Source organism: Phyllostomus hastatus, unplaced genomic scaffold, assembly GCF_019186645.2.
Source record: "Phyllostomus hastatus isolate PE091 unplaced genomic scaffold, TTU_PhHast_1.1 phas_contig_34, whole genome shotgun sequence".
Taxonomy (NCBI): domain Eukaryota; kingdom Metazoa; phylum Chordata; class Mammalia; order Chiroptera; family Phyllostomidae; genus Phyllostomus; species Phyllostomus hastatus.
Window position 1 is genome coordinate 34538732 of NW_025333857.1, and position 17385 is coordinate 34556116.

At 38.4% G+C, this 17385-nt stretch overlaps 1 protein-coding gene across 1 annotated transcript; it reads right to left on the minus strand.

Moving 5' to 3' along the window:
* Positions 1-8615: 8615 nt before the first annotated feature.
* CUNH9orf40 (chromosome unknown C9orf40 homolog) lies at positions 8616-17012 on the minus strand. The gene is made up of 2 exons (XM_045840266.1): positions 16298-17012; positions 8616-10212 (listed from the first exon to the last, which is right to left on the minus strand). The coding sequence occupies exons 1-2, from the start codon at positions 16730-16732 to the stop codon at positions 10054-10056; spliced, it is 594 nt and encodes a 197-aa protein (XP_045696222.1). The 5' UTR covers positions 16733-17012; the 3' UTR covers positions 8616-10053.
* Positions 17013-17385: the final 373 nt, after the last annotated feature.

Genomic DNA, 17385 nt, shown 5'->3' on the forward strand with positions numbered 1-17385 from the left:
AAGAAGAGCATGTTAAAATAAAAAATGTTCTTAAAAAGATGTATAATAGATAAAAGAAAACAAGCTAAAATGCATACTTATTGTGGCTGTGTCTGAAAACAGGAGTTAGATTTTTTCAATATCTTTCTATACTTTCATGAATTTCCCAAATGGCACATATTATTTATATAATCAGAAAAAGATACACTATTTTTAAAAAATTAGTTGATAGATTTAGCTATACACAGATACCCATGTACTAGTTTAACACATTTGCCTGCAAGACTTTACTGCTTGTTTAACAATGAAACACAGTAATCAAAAGATACATATGAAGCTTAGGGTTGGAATGCAGTTAGACATTGCAGATATGATCAAACCTATCATATCAATAAAAAATATAAACATTGTCTTCAAGTTTTAATAAGCATTACAAAATTATGGAATCATGCCTTGTGTGATGCTGATAATTATCATCTTTATCTAAAGGGTGAGTCAACATACAAAGGGGAACCCCCCTAAAAACAGAATTTATTTATACAAATTGTGTATTTATTCTTACACCTTTAAACTTCAGTCACCTTCAAAGTACTTTCCATTTGATGCAATACATTTATTGAGACTTTTTTTCCACTGCCCAAAACAGTTTTTGAACTGTTGATTTTCATGCTGTTTAGTGCTTCTGCTGTTTATGTTTGTTTGTTTGTTTGTTTGTTTGTTTCACCTCTTCCACATCAGCAAAATGTTCTTTGAGGACTTTTTTCATCTTGAGAAACCAAAAAAAGTCACTCAGGGCAAGATCAGGTGAATAGGGAGGTTGAGGCACTAGAGTCATGCCATTCTTTTGTCTAAAACTGCTGAACACAACACGGTGTGGGCAGGTGCACTCATATAAAATGGGAAAAATGCGTTGAAAGAGTTTTCCAAATAAATCCACTGAAAGTGAACTCAGCCTCTCACAACAATGCCAGCTGGTACACTGATGCAGCTGGATTTCTAGAGCTGTCACCTGGTAGGGGAAGCCTGTATTACAAAAGTTCCATCCTTCAGAAGATAATTCTGGTTTATTTGGGTCCCCCCTCATATTTTAATGAGTTTATTTAAAATATTGAGTTATTTATATGGAGAGTAATGCTATTTCTAAAATTCCAAATATAAAAAGATTCATTAAGCCTTAAAAATCAAATACAATATTCAGGACTAATAATGATCATAATATCACCCTACTTTAGGCTAAAAATCAAAACCAAAGTGAAACAGAGAAACAAAAATCAGAATGAATTTTTTATAAGGACAAAAAGTAGCATTTATATCTATTCAATTTATTCTGGTAGATCAGAGAGGAATGTACTTTTATCTTTTTGTATATCCTTTTAACAATTTTTAGATTTTTCTGTCAACATTTTCTAAAGGATTTTTGTGTGTGTGTTCATGAGAGGTACTGATCCACAGATTTCTTTTTTTGTAATATATTTGTCTTTGGTATCAGGGTAATGCTGGCCTTATAAAGTAAATAGGGAAGTGTTCTCTCCTCTCTTATTACTCTGGAAAAGAAGATATTATTTCTTCCTTAAATGTCTGGTAGAATTCTCTAGTGAAACTATATATCTGAAGTTTTATTGTAGAAGGCTTTTAACTAGGAATTCAGTTTCTGTAACATATATAGGAATATTCAGGTTATCTATTACTTCTTATTCTTTTTTTTCTATTCTTTCTTGAATTTCTTTGGTAGCTTATGCCTTTGAAGAAATTTGTCCACTTTATATAAGTTGTCAAACTTATAGAAATAAAGTTGTTCAAAATATCTGGAACTCTAATAACACAAATATATTATGCATTCTGACACTGCTCCCTTGTAAAGGCTCTGTTCTAAAAAATGTTTTTGTCCTTGTTTTTCACGTTGGAGAATCTCTATCTATCTATCTATCTTCAAGTTCATGGATTCCTTCCTCTGTCATCTCTGTTCAGTGACTTAACACGTTTACTAAATCATTTATTTCAGATATTATATCTTTCTCTTCTAAAATTTCCATTTGTTACATTTCTTATAGTTTATATTCCTCTTCTGGGAAGAACTGTTTTCATTCAGTTCACTTTCTTTACAGAGCATAGTTTTAACAGCTGCTATAAAATTTTTGATAATTCGAACAGTTTTGTTATCTTGGAATTGGCACCTGTTCATTGTCTTTCCCTTAAAAACTGGTCGCTTTTTTTTTCTAGTTCTTCACATGGTAACTATTGTCCTGTGTCCTGAAAATTATGTTGTAAGACTCTGGGTCTTGTTACCATTTTCAGTGGATGTTGATTTTTCTTTAAGCAGGTACTCAATCCAGTTTGTTTCAGACTTATGTTCTCTCTCTTCTTCTTTGGACATAGTTTTAAAGTCAGCTTAGTTTTCAAAGACTTGGCTCTGGTGCTTTGGGCCTGTCCCATGCATGCATCTCTCAGACATTAATGCAAGACATGGGTGGAAGTTTACTTGTGGTTTAGTTCTCAAAGCTGTTACTCTACATCTTTTGATCTGCCCCATGTATATGTGCCTCGAGGATGAGCCCAGTTTCCATACAGAATTATGGGATCACTAACCGCACTTTTTCATCTTCAGAATTCCCTTTGTTCTCTTTTGCTCAAAGCAGCTCCTTTTCAGTGTCTTCTGGTGTCAAAGATAGGTTTCTCCCAGAGTTGGGGCTGCCCATTCTGCCACTGCAATTCTGCTTGGTGTTCACTTTTGGTTCAAAGCTCAGAAAGGGGATAAGAAATAAAACCAGAAAACCTATCTTTGTATAGGTTTCTTTGCCAAATGTGACTTCCATTCCCAATCCAGTAGTGCTTTTATTTAGTTTTCAGAGACCATAGGTGTATTTTAGCCAGAGCTTTTACTTGTAGTTTGTGGGAGAGAGAATACAGTGAGCTTTCTCCATCTTGTATCAGCTCTGAAAGTCCTGTTTTTCTCACTTATTTTAAACAATTTTTCTATATCAATAAATCTCTTAATAACATCATTTTGATTTCACTATGTTCTATTATACATATTTTAATTACCCACCCATTCTCATAAAAGCAGTTTTTATTTATTTCTAATATTTTACTATTACAAAGTAACACTATGATATATAAATTTCTATCTAGTTTTCTGGTTATTTCTTTAGGATACCCTTTTAGACACAGAATTACTAGTTCAAAGATTGTGATAAGGCATGCAAAATTCATTGCCAAATTGCTTTTGAAAAAGGCTTTACTAAAAATAAAGCATTATCTGCAGCTTTTGCTAGTTCATATAGGAAAATTGAACCTTATTTAAAGTTTGAGATCACAATGAGCTGCAATATTTATTTTCATGCTCATGCACATTTGTCTTTTGTAAACTATTTTTCCATGTCCATTAGTCACTTATTCATTAGAATCATATTTGATGAATTTTTATGAATTACAAATATATGAAGGAAAATTATATGTGTATCTGCCCATTAGTGCAAAAGAAATATGCCAGAACAAACCAGAGACTGATGGCACTGGTTACTCATGGGGATGAGGAGAACAAAGTGGAAAAACAAGGGGATGAGAATGGGGTAGAAGACTTAGGGGGAGTGACACCTCTCTGATTATACATTTTTGTATAGTTCTGACTTATAGAACTATGTGAATGTTTTACAAACTTATAAAATTAAAAAATAGATGGGAAGTCAAAACTGAAGTAGAAACAGAAACAAATAGATCCAGGCCCTGATGTGGATTATCCTCATAACACCAAGGTTGCAGGTTCAATGCCCAGTTAGGGCACATACAAGAATCAACCAATTAATACATAAATAAGTAGAATAAGAAATTTCTCTCTCTCTTTCTCCCCCTCTCCCCCTTCTTTCTCCCCTGTCCCTCACCCCTCTCTAAAATAAAAAGAAAAGAAACCAAAAAATAAATCCAATTACATTATAATTAAATAGGCACTCTGAAGGGAAGGATGGAAAAAATTCAACCTAAGTGACCTTGGAAAACAATATTCTAATCAACTATCCAAAGACTAAAGACAAAGAGAAGTGTATACAAATATTTCACTATAACTAGCAAGACTGGGTTTTTTTTTTTTACAGAAATATGGGTTAGCAGTTTCCAAACAATGTTATATTTGAAGATTGAGCAAATAAATAAACATATTGTGTATATAAAGTCCAGTTTCCTCACTGTTGGATAGAGTTATAGATAAAAAAAAGAGGGGTGGTAGAATGACCCCTGTGGTATTGGACTGGAATTGTTAGTATCAGTTTAAACTCATGTGTCTTTTAAAAATATTATAGATACAGACACAAGCAGTCAGATATAGAAATACATAGAGTTGTATACACAAACATGTATTTTATCATTGTCAGCTGAGAGGAGCTAGAAGCAATGATACCCAATACCAATGAGTAATCTGGCACCCAATCTTCATTTCTAAATCCCATTCTCTAATAAAGAAATCAAGGCTTTTGGAGAAATAATTCCAGGACTAGGGTGGAGAAATTACAAGAGAAACATCTATGCCAGAACATCTTGTGTGAGAAGGTAAGGAAGTACTAAAATAAAATAAAATGAGATAAAATAAGTTGGTATATTTGTTTCTATTGCTATGTAATAAATTACCACAAACTTAGCATCTTAAAAATAAGATATCATCTAATTAACTCATTTTCATAAGTCAGAAGTCCAACTTGACATAGAAGGTTCTCTGTTCGGAGTATCAATCACAAAGCCGTGTTCCTTCTGAAGATTCTGGGGAAGAATTCACTTCTGTGTTCATTCAGGTTGCTGAGTTCAGACCCTTGAGGTTGTACGACTGAGGTCTCTTTCTTGCTGACTGGCCATGGGCACTAAACCTCTATGGGGGGTGGGGCTCCCCTTCCGCCCAGCGGAGCCCCGCTGGCCGCTGCAGATGAGAATAAGTCTACCAAGATGTGTTTTTGTTGGGGAGGAAAAATGGCCAATCTCTTAGGGGAGAAAGGCCTTGAGCCTGTTCCTCAATGGGGTTTATTGGGTTTAATTTGCATAGGAATACAGGGCATGTGCGTGAAGCTCATCAATCATTGTCGGGCAGTAGTGATCAAACAATAGATAACATTCAAAGAACTCTGAGGGCTTATTCTGAGTCAGGGTCAGATAGATAGAGTGATGCCAAAGGACCATAAAACTTTGGGAAATAAACTCATTTTATGCTTGGACCCTTATTATTTAAATTGAGGGTATTCTTAGCAAAGCAGGTTTCACAGGATTTTATGCATTCTTACTTAGGCCTGATCACCCCAGGGAACCACCTGTTCCTGCCCAGGGCTGCACTGCCCTCCAGCATCGTTTCAGGTTTAAGTCAGCCAGGGGAAGTAAGGTAGCAAAGAGATTAGGAGACTTCTTAAGGACAGAATGAGGACTCAAGCTATGTCCAAGCTGAGGGGTGAGGGTCCATTACCCACTTTCTCTATAGTCCCCCAAGTCCTTCCTTGATGGCCCCATCACAACCATGCCTGCCTTAGGTTACCCCTCCCTTGAAGAATCTTACCCATCATTGGCTAACCAGTCATCCACCCGGGGCCAAGCAGGGTGAAGTAAAGGGGGCAGAGGCTGCACCCCCACCAGGAGGATAAGCTTTGTCTCCTTAGTGGCTTATGGTCCCAAGGCCGTTTTATTCAGCCTTAGCTGTGGGGGGTTACAGCTTCTGAAACTAGACAGGGAACCTCTGAAGGTTGTTCTGAGGTTCTTGTCACATGGCTTCTTCCATGTTCAAAGCCTAAAGAATTGCTCTCATATTGGTTCCCCCCAACATGCTTCACCTCTCTGACTTCCTACCTCTGGCCTCTCCAACCATATTTAAGGGCTCATATCATTAGGTCAGGCCCACCTGGATCATCTCCTTATCTTCAGGTTAACTGGCTTGGGACTTTGATTACATTTGCAAAATTATTCACAGCAGTGACTATATGTGTTTGGTAGAACTGGACGTTACACCAGGCATAGGGGACCATTCTGCGTGGCACTGGGGAATGCAGCCCTGCCCCTGATTTACTCAGAGAGTGGCCATGCTGTCCCTTTTTCTCCACAGGACTTCCATGTGAATTTGTTCATCGCAGCCACAACACACAGGTCCCGCGGGCCAGAGTCCGTGTCAACCAGGCCTGGGGAATCTTGGTGCCCATCTAAGAATTCTCACCAGCACAGGGTCTTATCAAAAGGATGCCAAGATACAGAAATTAATACATATAAATTGCTGGAATATTATTTAGGTCTGTGGACTCCAAATAATTTAAGACCTAAAATTCTTTCAACGTAGTCTTCTCAATCAACTTCAGGTATTTTCAGAGATCATGAATAGTTTAGGTATGTATGTATGTATTAGCTATCAGAAAGACAGTGAAAACATGCATATAGAGTAGTGTAATGGAAGAGGGAAAGCTATTTCATGCCCACTATGGGTTCCTCACAGCCTTCATGTTATTTTACCTTACTCTGTTCCTCTCAGGTGGGTATTAATGTCCCCATTTTCTGAAGAGGATACCAAGGCTCAAATTGTCTAGTAAATAACAGTGTTGCACAGCTACTACTGATTTCCATCAATGAACCTTGTAAACACGGGAGTGCACTGCCATTGTTAACCAATATGCACACAATAAGTTATACATTTAAAAAGGGGGTAGCACAAGAGGCAACATGAAGGGCCTCCCAATGGCTAAATCTGGGATAATTTCTGCAGCCAAATAATAATAATGGATTATAACTCTTAGAATATATATACATTAATCTATACAGATAAACATAATTGAATAAAGAGATGGGGGACATGAAAGGAAAGCTTTTGGAATTCCAACGAAGAAATGTAAAAAGGATGCTGGAAATAGAAAATTACTGTTTGACATATACCAGAGTAATAAATATTTTAGGCAAGAATCAACAGATCCTAAAATCTGTGGGCAGAATATGATGAGGCGAGTATTTACGTAGTCTCAAAGTATCTTTCCAGAAGAAAACTATTTCCAAAGGAGAAAACAGTAACTATACAATAGAAAAACTTGGCAGACACCACCTTAACCAAATAATGTTACAATCCTCAATAATGAGACAAGTTGACATTAATGCTTCTGCCTCTTGGTATAATATACTGATAAGGCTACATCATCACTTCTATGGAGTTCTTACCAAAAAATACCTAATTATGAGAAGCATCAAGCAAATAGAAATTGAGGGCCATCCTACAAAATAACTTTTCAAAAAATACCAAGGTCATGAAAGGCAAAGAAATTCCAAGGAATTGCTTGATTAAGGAGATTAAGAAGATACTAAAACTAAATATGACAGGTGACTATGGATTGAATCCTGGGCCAGAAAAAGGAAGTTAGTAAGACAACGGTGAAATCTGAATGTAGTTTATCGATTTTGAAGGTTTTTGACATAAACCCTTTAAGAGTTGTCTTAAGTCATTCTTTCCATGTCCACATGATAGCATTATATTACTGTTAATTTCATTTTTATAATCATATTGTGGTAAGATGTTGTTAAGGGCTCTGGGTAGAGTATACAACAAAGAAAACCCTACTTTTTTTTTTTTCAGATTTTATTTATTTATTTTAGAGAGATGGGGAAGAGAAGGAGAGGTAGTGAAACATCAATGTGTGGTTGCCTCTAACACACCCCATACTGGGGATATGACTTGCAACCCAAGCATGTGCCCTGACTGGGAATCAAACCGGTGATGCTTTGGTTCACAGGCCTGTGCTCAATCCACTGAGCTATAGCAGGCAGGGCCCCAAAACCCTACTTTTAGGTTTCCATCTCAATTAAGCACAATACAATTTTGCCAAATTACCTGAGGTTTACTTACTTTTTTAAAGAATGTAATTATTTCAAATCTTAATCTCTCTCTATACACACACACAGGTGTAGGTACAAATACACCGTTCTTGTAAAATATATGTAAAGAATATAAAACCTCTAACATGTTAACAGCAAGTATTTTTCCCTGAATTTACCTTTTGGTTTAATGTTGACATACAATGCTTGAAAAATTTGAGCTACTCTTTGAATCTCCCATTCAGACTGTGCAATGTCCAAAAGACTTCCTGTGAGAGCATACAAATAACCACCTCCAATTGTTCATTTGGTTGGCTTATCTTTATATCAATTTAGCAATGTTTTTGTAATAAATTAATAATATATAATAAACTTCCAATTTTTTTTCTATTTGAGTTCTGCAACAGAACTTGAGCATACATATTTTTGAAAAAAATGGCCTACATAAGAATGCCCATTCATTCATTAATATTTATTGACTGTCTACTCTGTGACAGGCACTGTTGTGGGAACCAGGAATAGCAGTGAGCAAAAATGGACACTTTTCTACCCTCAGGTCAAACAGAACGGTGTGGGGCAGGGAGAAAGTTTACATTTTATTTTTTCCACAGTACTTTAATAGCTTCCACCACTTGTGTGCTACCCCTGCTATTTCTTCAATCCCAATCTTTATCCTGAAATATCTAGTCGCAATTTAAAGTAGAAGGAAGAGCACCTACAGGAAATATATGTATTCTAATTATTTTTTGTACCTACAATAAGGGTATTATGAGACAAACAAGATGATGCAGGTAAAGTACTTAGTATATTATTTGACAATAAACAAAGTCTCTCTGAGGTAGATACTATTTATTGTTTCTTATTTTACAACAGAGGAATCTGGGGCTTGGAGATAATGTCACACAGGTAGAAAGTGGCAGTATAAGACTTTGAATCACATCAGACTCCAAAGCCTTAACTCTTAACCACAATACTATACAGTTTGCCTTCTGTTCTATAATACTCTTATTATCAACCCACATTTAAATCCTATAGTCCATACAAAGCATTCTTTTCCCCTCTCATTGGCATTCATCATCCTTCCTGAATTTTGAATCTAATATCATTAACAACAAAAATATACAAGTTAATCAATTACAAAGCCAACATTCTAGAATACAATTAACTTAATCATTGATACTCATAACTCAAACACAAACAGCTTACTTTATTTAACAATGAAATAGTAACTATGCAATAATTTAGTTGTAACAAAACCATCAACAGGATAAAATAAAAACAAAGCTAATTAACAGGCATTGCTTCAGTCCAAATTAGTTATCTCCTTCAAACAGGAAAAACTACCATTAGTCTAGTGGTCCTCAAACCTGTCTGCACATTAGAGAAATGGGAAGGGGGTGGGCAGGGAGGATGGTTGGTGCTTAGAGAAACAGCTATATCTAAGGCCCACATCAGAACAATTAAATAAGAAGGGGTCCAGGCAAAGATCTGTGAAGTGTTGCCAGTGTTGAGAACTACAAGTCTACAGTAATAAGCAATAAAAACCACATCCTCAAGGCAATTCAAAACCAAAAACATGTTTTTTTAAAAAGAAATACAATAAATTTCTTTCATCTTAGAAGAGGAAAAGCACCTACTCATTTCTCATCATTGTTTACCCATTTTTGATACCCCAAAGTAGAGTTTAACATTCTACCCATGTTAAAATTCTCACTACTTTACATTTAGAAAGCTTTCCATTTTTGTTTTTTTAGAAAGCTCTTTTACAATACCAGCTTTCAGAAAGAATTCCCCACAGTTTAAGTTTGCATAGATGTTTGTTGGCTATTTGTTCAACTCAGAAGAGTCAATAAAGTATATTAAATAACATTTTACTAAGTTACTAGAAAACAACATTCATTTCATGTACCACAAATTAACAATTTCTTGCAGAGAGGACTATTTGAATGTTTCTTACCTATTTCTAAAGCTGTCAGAATTCCTTTTTATAAGGTTGGTATCTTCAAATTTAGAATCTAAACACAAATTTTTCTTTAAGAACGCATACATAAAATAATTCCACTTTAAACGTACTATTACCACTGACAACCTATTGGGAGTTTCCATAGTGACTGCAGGCATTTATCTTTAAAACAATATTTCCTTGTTTTTCAAGTTTGGGAAGAAATCACATAAAGTATGGAAAATAATTTTTTTCCTTGGGAATACATAAATTAATTTAGAGATGTCTTCTCAAATTCAGAAAAGCCTATTTCTTCAGCTCCTCTGTCAGGACTCCATGTCACTTTCAACCACTTCATCCTTGTCCTGAAGCCTTGCTTCTGTAAGGGTACCTTCATTTATATCTTCAATGTCTGCCAGATCAATAGGTGGTAAAGGATTCCTCCAGTACTGGAAGGTGTTATACTGCCAAAATTCTTCATTGAGCTTTAGGAAATAAAGAGAAATAAAAGTACATCAATGTTTAGAAAGATTTTTTTTTAGTAAAGTTTGTTTTAAAAGAAAACACATCTTTTTACTTTTACTTTTATCTTCAACAAATATACATTTTTAATTCTGTCTAATCAAAGTACTTCATGGGCTCGATGAAATCTGTGCATTTTCATATTCACAGATTTGTGAAAGTATTTCTTGTTAGTTTAAATTTAAGATTTTCTTTCAAGGCCTTGGGCAGGTAGCATTATCCTGATAAGCCAAAGTTGCAGGTTTGACCCTCAGTCAGGGCACATACAAGAATCAACCAATAAAAACATAAATAAGTGGAAAAATAAATTGATGTTTCTCTAAAAATCAATTAAGTTTTTTTTAATTCTTAAAAGGAATTCTTTTAAAATCCTTACCCTAGGATATGTTTATTGATTTGAGGAAGGGAGAAAAAAACATTGATATGAGAAATATAGATTGGCTGCCTCCCCTACATTCCCCGACCAGGGATTGAACCCACCACCTAGGTTATGTGCCTGACTGAGAACTGAACCCACAACCTGTTAGTGTATGGGATGATGTTCCAACCATTCAGACACCTGGCCAGGGCAAAAGAATTTCTTTCAACAATATTACTTCTGACAATTTTCTTCTATTTTTAACCAAAGAAAATGTCTTGAAATTTTTGTCTTTCAATGAGGATAACATTTTTATTGAAAAAATACATGCAAACCTTAAAACTTATTTTTTTGTCTTTTTTTCTGGGGTTTGGTATTTTGAGAGATTGATTTACATAGGTTAAAATATTTTGACAACTTTTTAAAATGTATTAGGATATACACATGATAAATAGCAAAACAAACTGATCTTTTTTATGAAGATACCATTTGGTACAAGGCATGACTTTTAAATCAATATAGCAAAATTGGTAAAATTCAAGTGAGCACTGGCCCCTTAAAAATTTAACAGCTTACTATGAATGGCTATAAATTTGTCTTAAGTAACTATGAAGTGACATTGATGTTCCTTCCAATAAAGTATAAAATTGGCACAGAAGTTCAAAAACATTACAAATACTTTGTGCAAAGGAAGCAGCAATGGAATTATGTACAGACCCACAAGGTGACCATTATCCATCCCAGACGGGTGTCCATATACCTGTATCTATTCTACTATGGTCTATTCTTCTGTTAGGCTCATACTTGCTAAGGCAGCATTATTCAACAGAAAGATAATGGAAGCCACATATGTAATTTAAAAATTTTCTAGTATCTATAGTAAAGTAAAAAGAAACAGGTCACATATGAGTTTGGCAAACTGGAGCCCAGAGGTTAAATCCGGCCTTCAGCTTTTTTGTGTGTATGGCCCAGCAGCTAAGAATATTTTTCACATTTTAAAGGGTTGGGGGGTATCGAAGATAAAAATAAAAATATGTAGTTGAGACTGTATGTGGTCCACAAAGCCTAAAATATTTGCCGTCCAGCCTATTATATAAATGCATTCACTATTACCATATTTTGCTGTGCATAATATGCCTCCGTGTCTAACGTATACCCATGTTTTTGGCCCAAACTTTCACGAAAAAATTTTTCATTTTTTTCACTCAATTTTTTATTTATTACTTAGAAACAAAACTGATCATCATATTCCAAGGTATTGTTTTGCAATGGATACTGTTATTGCTTTCCAGAGTTACACTTTTAACACATAAACATAAATAAAAGAATTAAAAACATTTGTAATGATACATAATTAGTACTGCCCATGTATAATGTGCATCCTTATTTTCTCCTGAAAAATGAGGGCAAAAAAGTACGCATTATACATGGCAAAATACAGTACATACCTTTCTCATATTAATTATGGTAACCTTTGTAAAAAAAAAAAAGATTTAATGCTTTATTGCTCTTGATAAACCAAATTACTTTAGAAATAATTTAGTGAAAAAATAGGCACATATGCACCAAACCATACACTGCATTTAATTTAATCAAGAGAAACACTTCACTGCATACAATCACTGCCCTGTTTTCCTCCTGGCACCCTGGAAGCATTGCTGTGGTCTTGCCCTAAATTCCTGATCCTCCTTCAGTTGCTACACTGACTTCTCTTAGGACATCAAGAAAAACGGCTTTTGACAGCCAGTGGAAGCCCCAGCTATGGGCCAGGGGCCCACAGGCAAGTCCTAAAGTTGGAAGACTCAAAATTCTCCTCCTTTTTAGCTTCTGAAAGGCACCCACTGGGCATGTCCCATTTCGGTGTGTCTTAACATATATTTGAACGTATCTAGTATAAGTGACAAGTGAAAGTAAGGGGAATGGAGAGGCAATGTTCCAGTTAAGACAGTTCAACTAGTGCCAAGGTGATTGGCAAAACTATGAGTGGCTAAATTGAGCTGGTGGCACCTCTGCACCATGCAGGCAGCTGACCAGGCTTCAAGAATAGAATGAGTTTCTAAGGACAGGATACCAATAAGATTCTTTGTCATAAATTGCCCATGGTGTTTTCGAGTCCTGGAAAGTAGGGGCGGGAGGTATACATGAGACTAGACTTTTGGGACCACCTGGGGGTCAGCCAGGTGACACCAGGTATGGGCTTCTGAGGTATGAGCTCATTCTTAGCCTCTTCATCACAAAAGGTACGCCAAGTCCTTTCTTCTTTCAAGGCTCCTGGCAGGGAGGCCCAGGCTGCCCAGAGGTCAGGTGAATTAATATTTTATTTGATCTAATATATCCAAACTATTGTAAATTCAACATGCAATCAACATTTTTTAAATTAATGAGATAGTTCACATTCTTTTTGTCATGCTAAGTTTTCAAAATCTGGCAAGTACTTTACATTTCTAGCACCAGCCACCTTCCAATGAATAGCTGATTGTGGCTGGCTACAAAAAAGCACGGGGATACAGGAAAATCTCATTAAGAATGTCATTCAGTGCCTTAGACACTAAGGCTTGCAGGGGTGTCTGACCTGCAGCCCACGGGCAGCATGTAGCACAGGATGGCTATGAATGTGGCCCAACACAAAATCATAAATTTATGGTACTTAAAACCTTTTCTTTACTCAGTTTTTGTTTATTTAATGTGTAGCCCAGAGACACCAAAAGGTTGGACACCCCTGGGTCTTAGAGAATTGAGTCTCTATGGAATTTCTTAACACTGGGATGAAAATGTAGTAATTTAAAGGATGCCAAGAAAATGTTCATTTTAAGCAAATAGGGTTAAAAGCAAGGATCTATTTCTTTGCCTATTGCACAAAATCTATTGTTTGTACTACCTACCTATAAACATGGCCAAAAAAGGATCCTTTAATGATGTCAGTGTAACCTAGTAGCTAAGAGCACAAACTCAGCCACCAGACAGACCAGGATTTGCACTACCCACTAACTCTGATCTAGATCTAAGTGTTTGCTAATCAGCAAAACAAATGACACTCTTAAGAATTAAGGTTTGGCACTGTAATTGCTCAATATTGCTAGGTTATTACATCCCAAGAAGCTTTTGAATCATTAATCACGCACTTCTAGGAAACAACATTTTTGCTCATTTTCTGTTAAAAATGTTTTAAACAGTAAGGGTCAGCACTGACAAAGCAACTAGTTTGCATCAAGTGACATTAACATGAGAAAAGATGAATATTTAATGAATACCTGGTTTTTAGTTTTCTAGTAAAAAAAAATCTGAAACAACTCAAAATATTCTGAGTTTCTGCCTAGACTACATCCCCAATACAGAAAGAACATATTTGAGAAAACTTTTCCTAAATGAGATCCCAAAAGTGAGGGCAGACCTAAGCCTTATTCGAAGCACAAGAGCCAGGGAGACATTTACTGCACAAACTGAAACAGCTTTTTAACTTTGTGTTTTTGTTTATCCTGTTTTCCTTTGGTAAATATCTGTGAAACCCTTAAAACACAACCCCTGCATCTTTGGAGGCAGGAAAGAGGGAAGGTACAGGAAATTCCTTCTTCTTTTAAGTATCCAGAAGAGAAGCAGCTCAAGGAACAGAAAAGGAAGGAACATGAGGGTTCTGGGACTTTTGCCGGGGTGGGTTGGGGGGGGGGGAGGTGCAGGGGAGAGTTGATGAACAGGGAACTTGGTCTTGGGGAAGGAACCCTTCTTGTTTCCTGCCAGGAGCCTAGTGACAATAGGATGCAGGGAACTGCCAGATGTAGTCACTGCTGTGGAGGAAGACACAAATGTGTCTCTGAGATTCTAACCAGACATCTGTGCCAGTTTACTAAAAAAACTCTCCTTTGACTACCTGCCATTTCCACATTTCCATCTTACCAATCTGTGGCACACCGTACTCAGTATATTCTGGAAGGAAAGACAAGGCTTATGTATGGGTGGGGTCTGAAGAGGCAAGTTTTCCAGTAGGTCTGGATTACTACCTTTTTTAGGTTTTTCATATTGGCAGAGGCATAATTTAATTGGAAATTCTAATTCTTTATTCTATTTTCAAAATGCAAGTGCTATCACTAGGCTTTAAACAAGCTAATTTTGAACCTAAAAGTAGTATGAAGAAGAAAGTCTAAATATGGCTCATGTTTCCTAAATTCCGAGAAAATTGGGCATAAAAACCTTTACAATTTCATTCAGAAACACTTACCATGATTATGTCTAAAGCAGGAGTGTCAAACTCATTTTCATGGGGGGCCACATCAGCCTCGAGATTGCCTTCAAAGGGCCGAAATAATTTTAGGACTGTATAAATGTAACTACTCCTTAACTGTTAAGGAGTTGAAATTACATTCAGCCCTTTGAAGGCAACCCCTAAGCTAATGTGGCCCCTGGTGAAAAAGAGTCTGACACCCCTGCTCTAAGGGATAATTTCACAATCACAAGAAAAGATCTTTCCTAACTATAAAATTCTCATTATTTTACTGGATTTTTCACCAAGAGCAAGTCATGCCAAAAGAACCTCAATTCTTTTGGGGGAGAGGAGAGCAAAGTATTTAATAAATTCTGCATAAAATACTCAAGCAATGGAGAGGTATGGCCTAGAGGCTATGATGTAATGGTTGAAGAGTCTGGTAAATTCTGAGCCCTACCATTTGGTTCTTTGACCCCAGAGCTCCATGTCAACCAGACAACTGCCAAAAAGGAATTTGAATTCCTAAGTCTAGGCCAAAGATGTCCAATAAATACATAATCCCAGCCACAAACATAACTTTAAATTCTCAGTGGCCATATTTAAAACAAAAGCAAAACACTAAAAGTAGGTAAAATGAATTTTAACCTATTATATTCAATCCATTATCTCCAGTTATTTCAACATGTAATCAATATAAAATGTTTTGACATCTTTGAAATCTAGTTGTATTTACACTTTCAGCACATCCCATTTCAAGTGTTCCATGGCTAGTGGTTGCCATACTGAACAGCACAGATAGGGCAGGCTCTTTACCAAAGAAGGGGAACTCTCCAAAGATCCTCGTACACCTTAGGGCCCAAGTTAATTTTCAACAATTTTTTTTGAAGGATTAGATTTAACACTATCATTGATAAAATGACTTTTCCCAAGATGCATAAGCCCGTTCTCTCTCTAAAAAGTCCCATGCATAACGTCCATCCAGTTGATGGCTACCACACTGCTCACGTCTTTAGAAAGAAATCACGAATTCTGGAAACAAATCCTTGTTAAACCAAGGAAGGCACACTACATCTTTCCCTGACGTTTGTGGTTGGCTTGAACCTGTAGCAGCTCAGTCACCATCTCCACCAAACTTACAAGTCTAGTGGGAGGTGCCGTGCTCCTACTTCCATCTCACTAACATAGGCAAGGAAGCTGCAAAGACAGGTCTACCTCACCAGACGGCCTGTATCCCCTGGTTTATCGAAGTGCTTTCAGCCCGTCGGACTCTCAAAACGCTGCCAAGGGTTGGCCCTGAGGCCCCCGCTGTGTTGCCTGGAGGTGGGCGTCCGTTCCTGAAGTAGTGACCCCAGCTTTTCGCCTTTTGGGGCGTCTTGATGAATATGAGTCTAACGGGGAACGATCAGGTCCTTCCCACTGCGCGAAGTACCTGGGAAAATGGTGACCCCACCCACCCAGCCCTGGAGCTGCCCAGCCGGCCCCCAGCCCCTACCTGGCGCGATGAGGCCCCCCAGTCTCCCCGCGGGGTCTCTGCGCGCCCCGCCCCGTTGTCGCCACCGCCCCTCGGGGGCCGGGCGCCCCCGGGCTCCTCCCCCGGCCCGTTGGGCCGCAGGGGCGGCTGCTGCAGCAGCGAGGGCTCGCCGGTCTCCAAGCCACGGCCCTCACCCTCCGCGCTGCCCCGAGCGTTGGTCTCCCCACAATCGTGGCGCTTGCTGGGCGAACCCGAAGGCTCAGTCATAGCCCCCGCGTCGATTTTGCGCTTTCGGGGCAGGTCCGGGACGCCAAGGTGCTGCCCGGGAGGTGATTCCGCCGCCAGTGGGATCCAGAGCGGCGGCGGCGGCGGCGGCTCCTCCGGAAAGTTGCAGAGCAGGGGCCGCTTCCAAGGCACGTGGAACGTTAGCGGCTCGGCCGCACGCCGCTTGGCCATGGGCCTGGGAGGCTCAGGTGGAAGCCGCCCAGGGCGGGAGGCCGAGCGCAGATAGCGGTGGAGGGCGGGGGCCGAGCGCGCGAGACAAGGAGAGGACTTAGTTGGGGCGAGGCCGAGGCAGGAAGGTGGGCAGGAAGCCCGGAGTGGGGCGGCAATCTGGCTCTCCGCAGCAGGCGGGCACAGCCTTTGCTGCCGTAGGGGTGCAACCGGACGTTGGAGAATAACCGCTAAGCGGCGGAGATTCGAACCTGCGCACAAACGTGAGCTCGCGCACTTGCGCTGGTCCGACGGAGCCGCTGGTTGGTGGAGGCTCGAGAAGCACGCTCCCGAGCGCCCCTGCGGCCGGAAGTGCATGCCGTAAGGGAAGGCGGGGAAAGCAGAGGCGGGTTTCTTAAAGACCTCGTCTAGTTATCTGAGCTGGGCGTGACCTTGTTTTCTGCGGTGTTGATAAGGGTTTTGCTTATTCAGTGCTCTGTAAAGCGATTTAGGCTTAAGACCTCTGGAATCTGTTAATGTAACCCTTGCTTCAATTAGTAGCCAGGTGGACGTCTTCAGGAGGTTAAAACAAAACTATGTAATACAAACTTTTAATGAACTAGTGTTAAGAGGCTTTTAGCACTACATTGATTATTGGAGACAGGCTGCTGCACAGT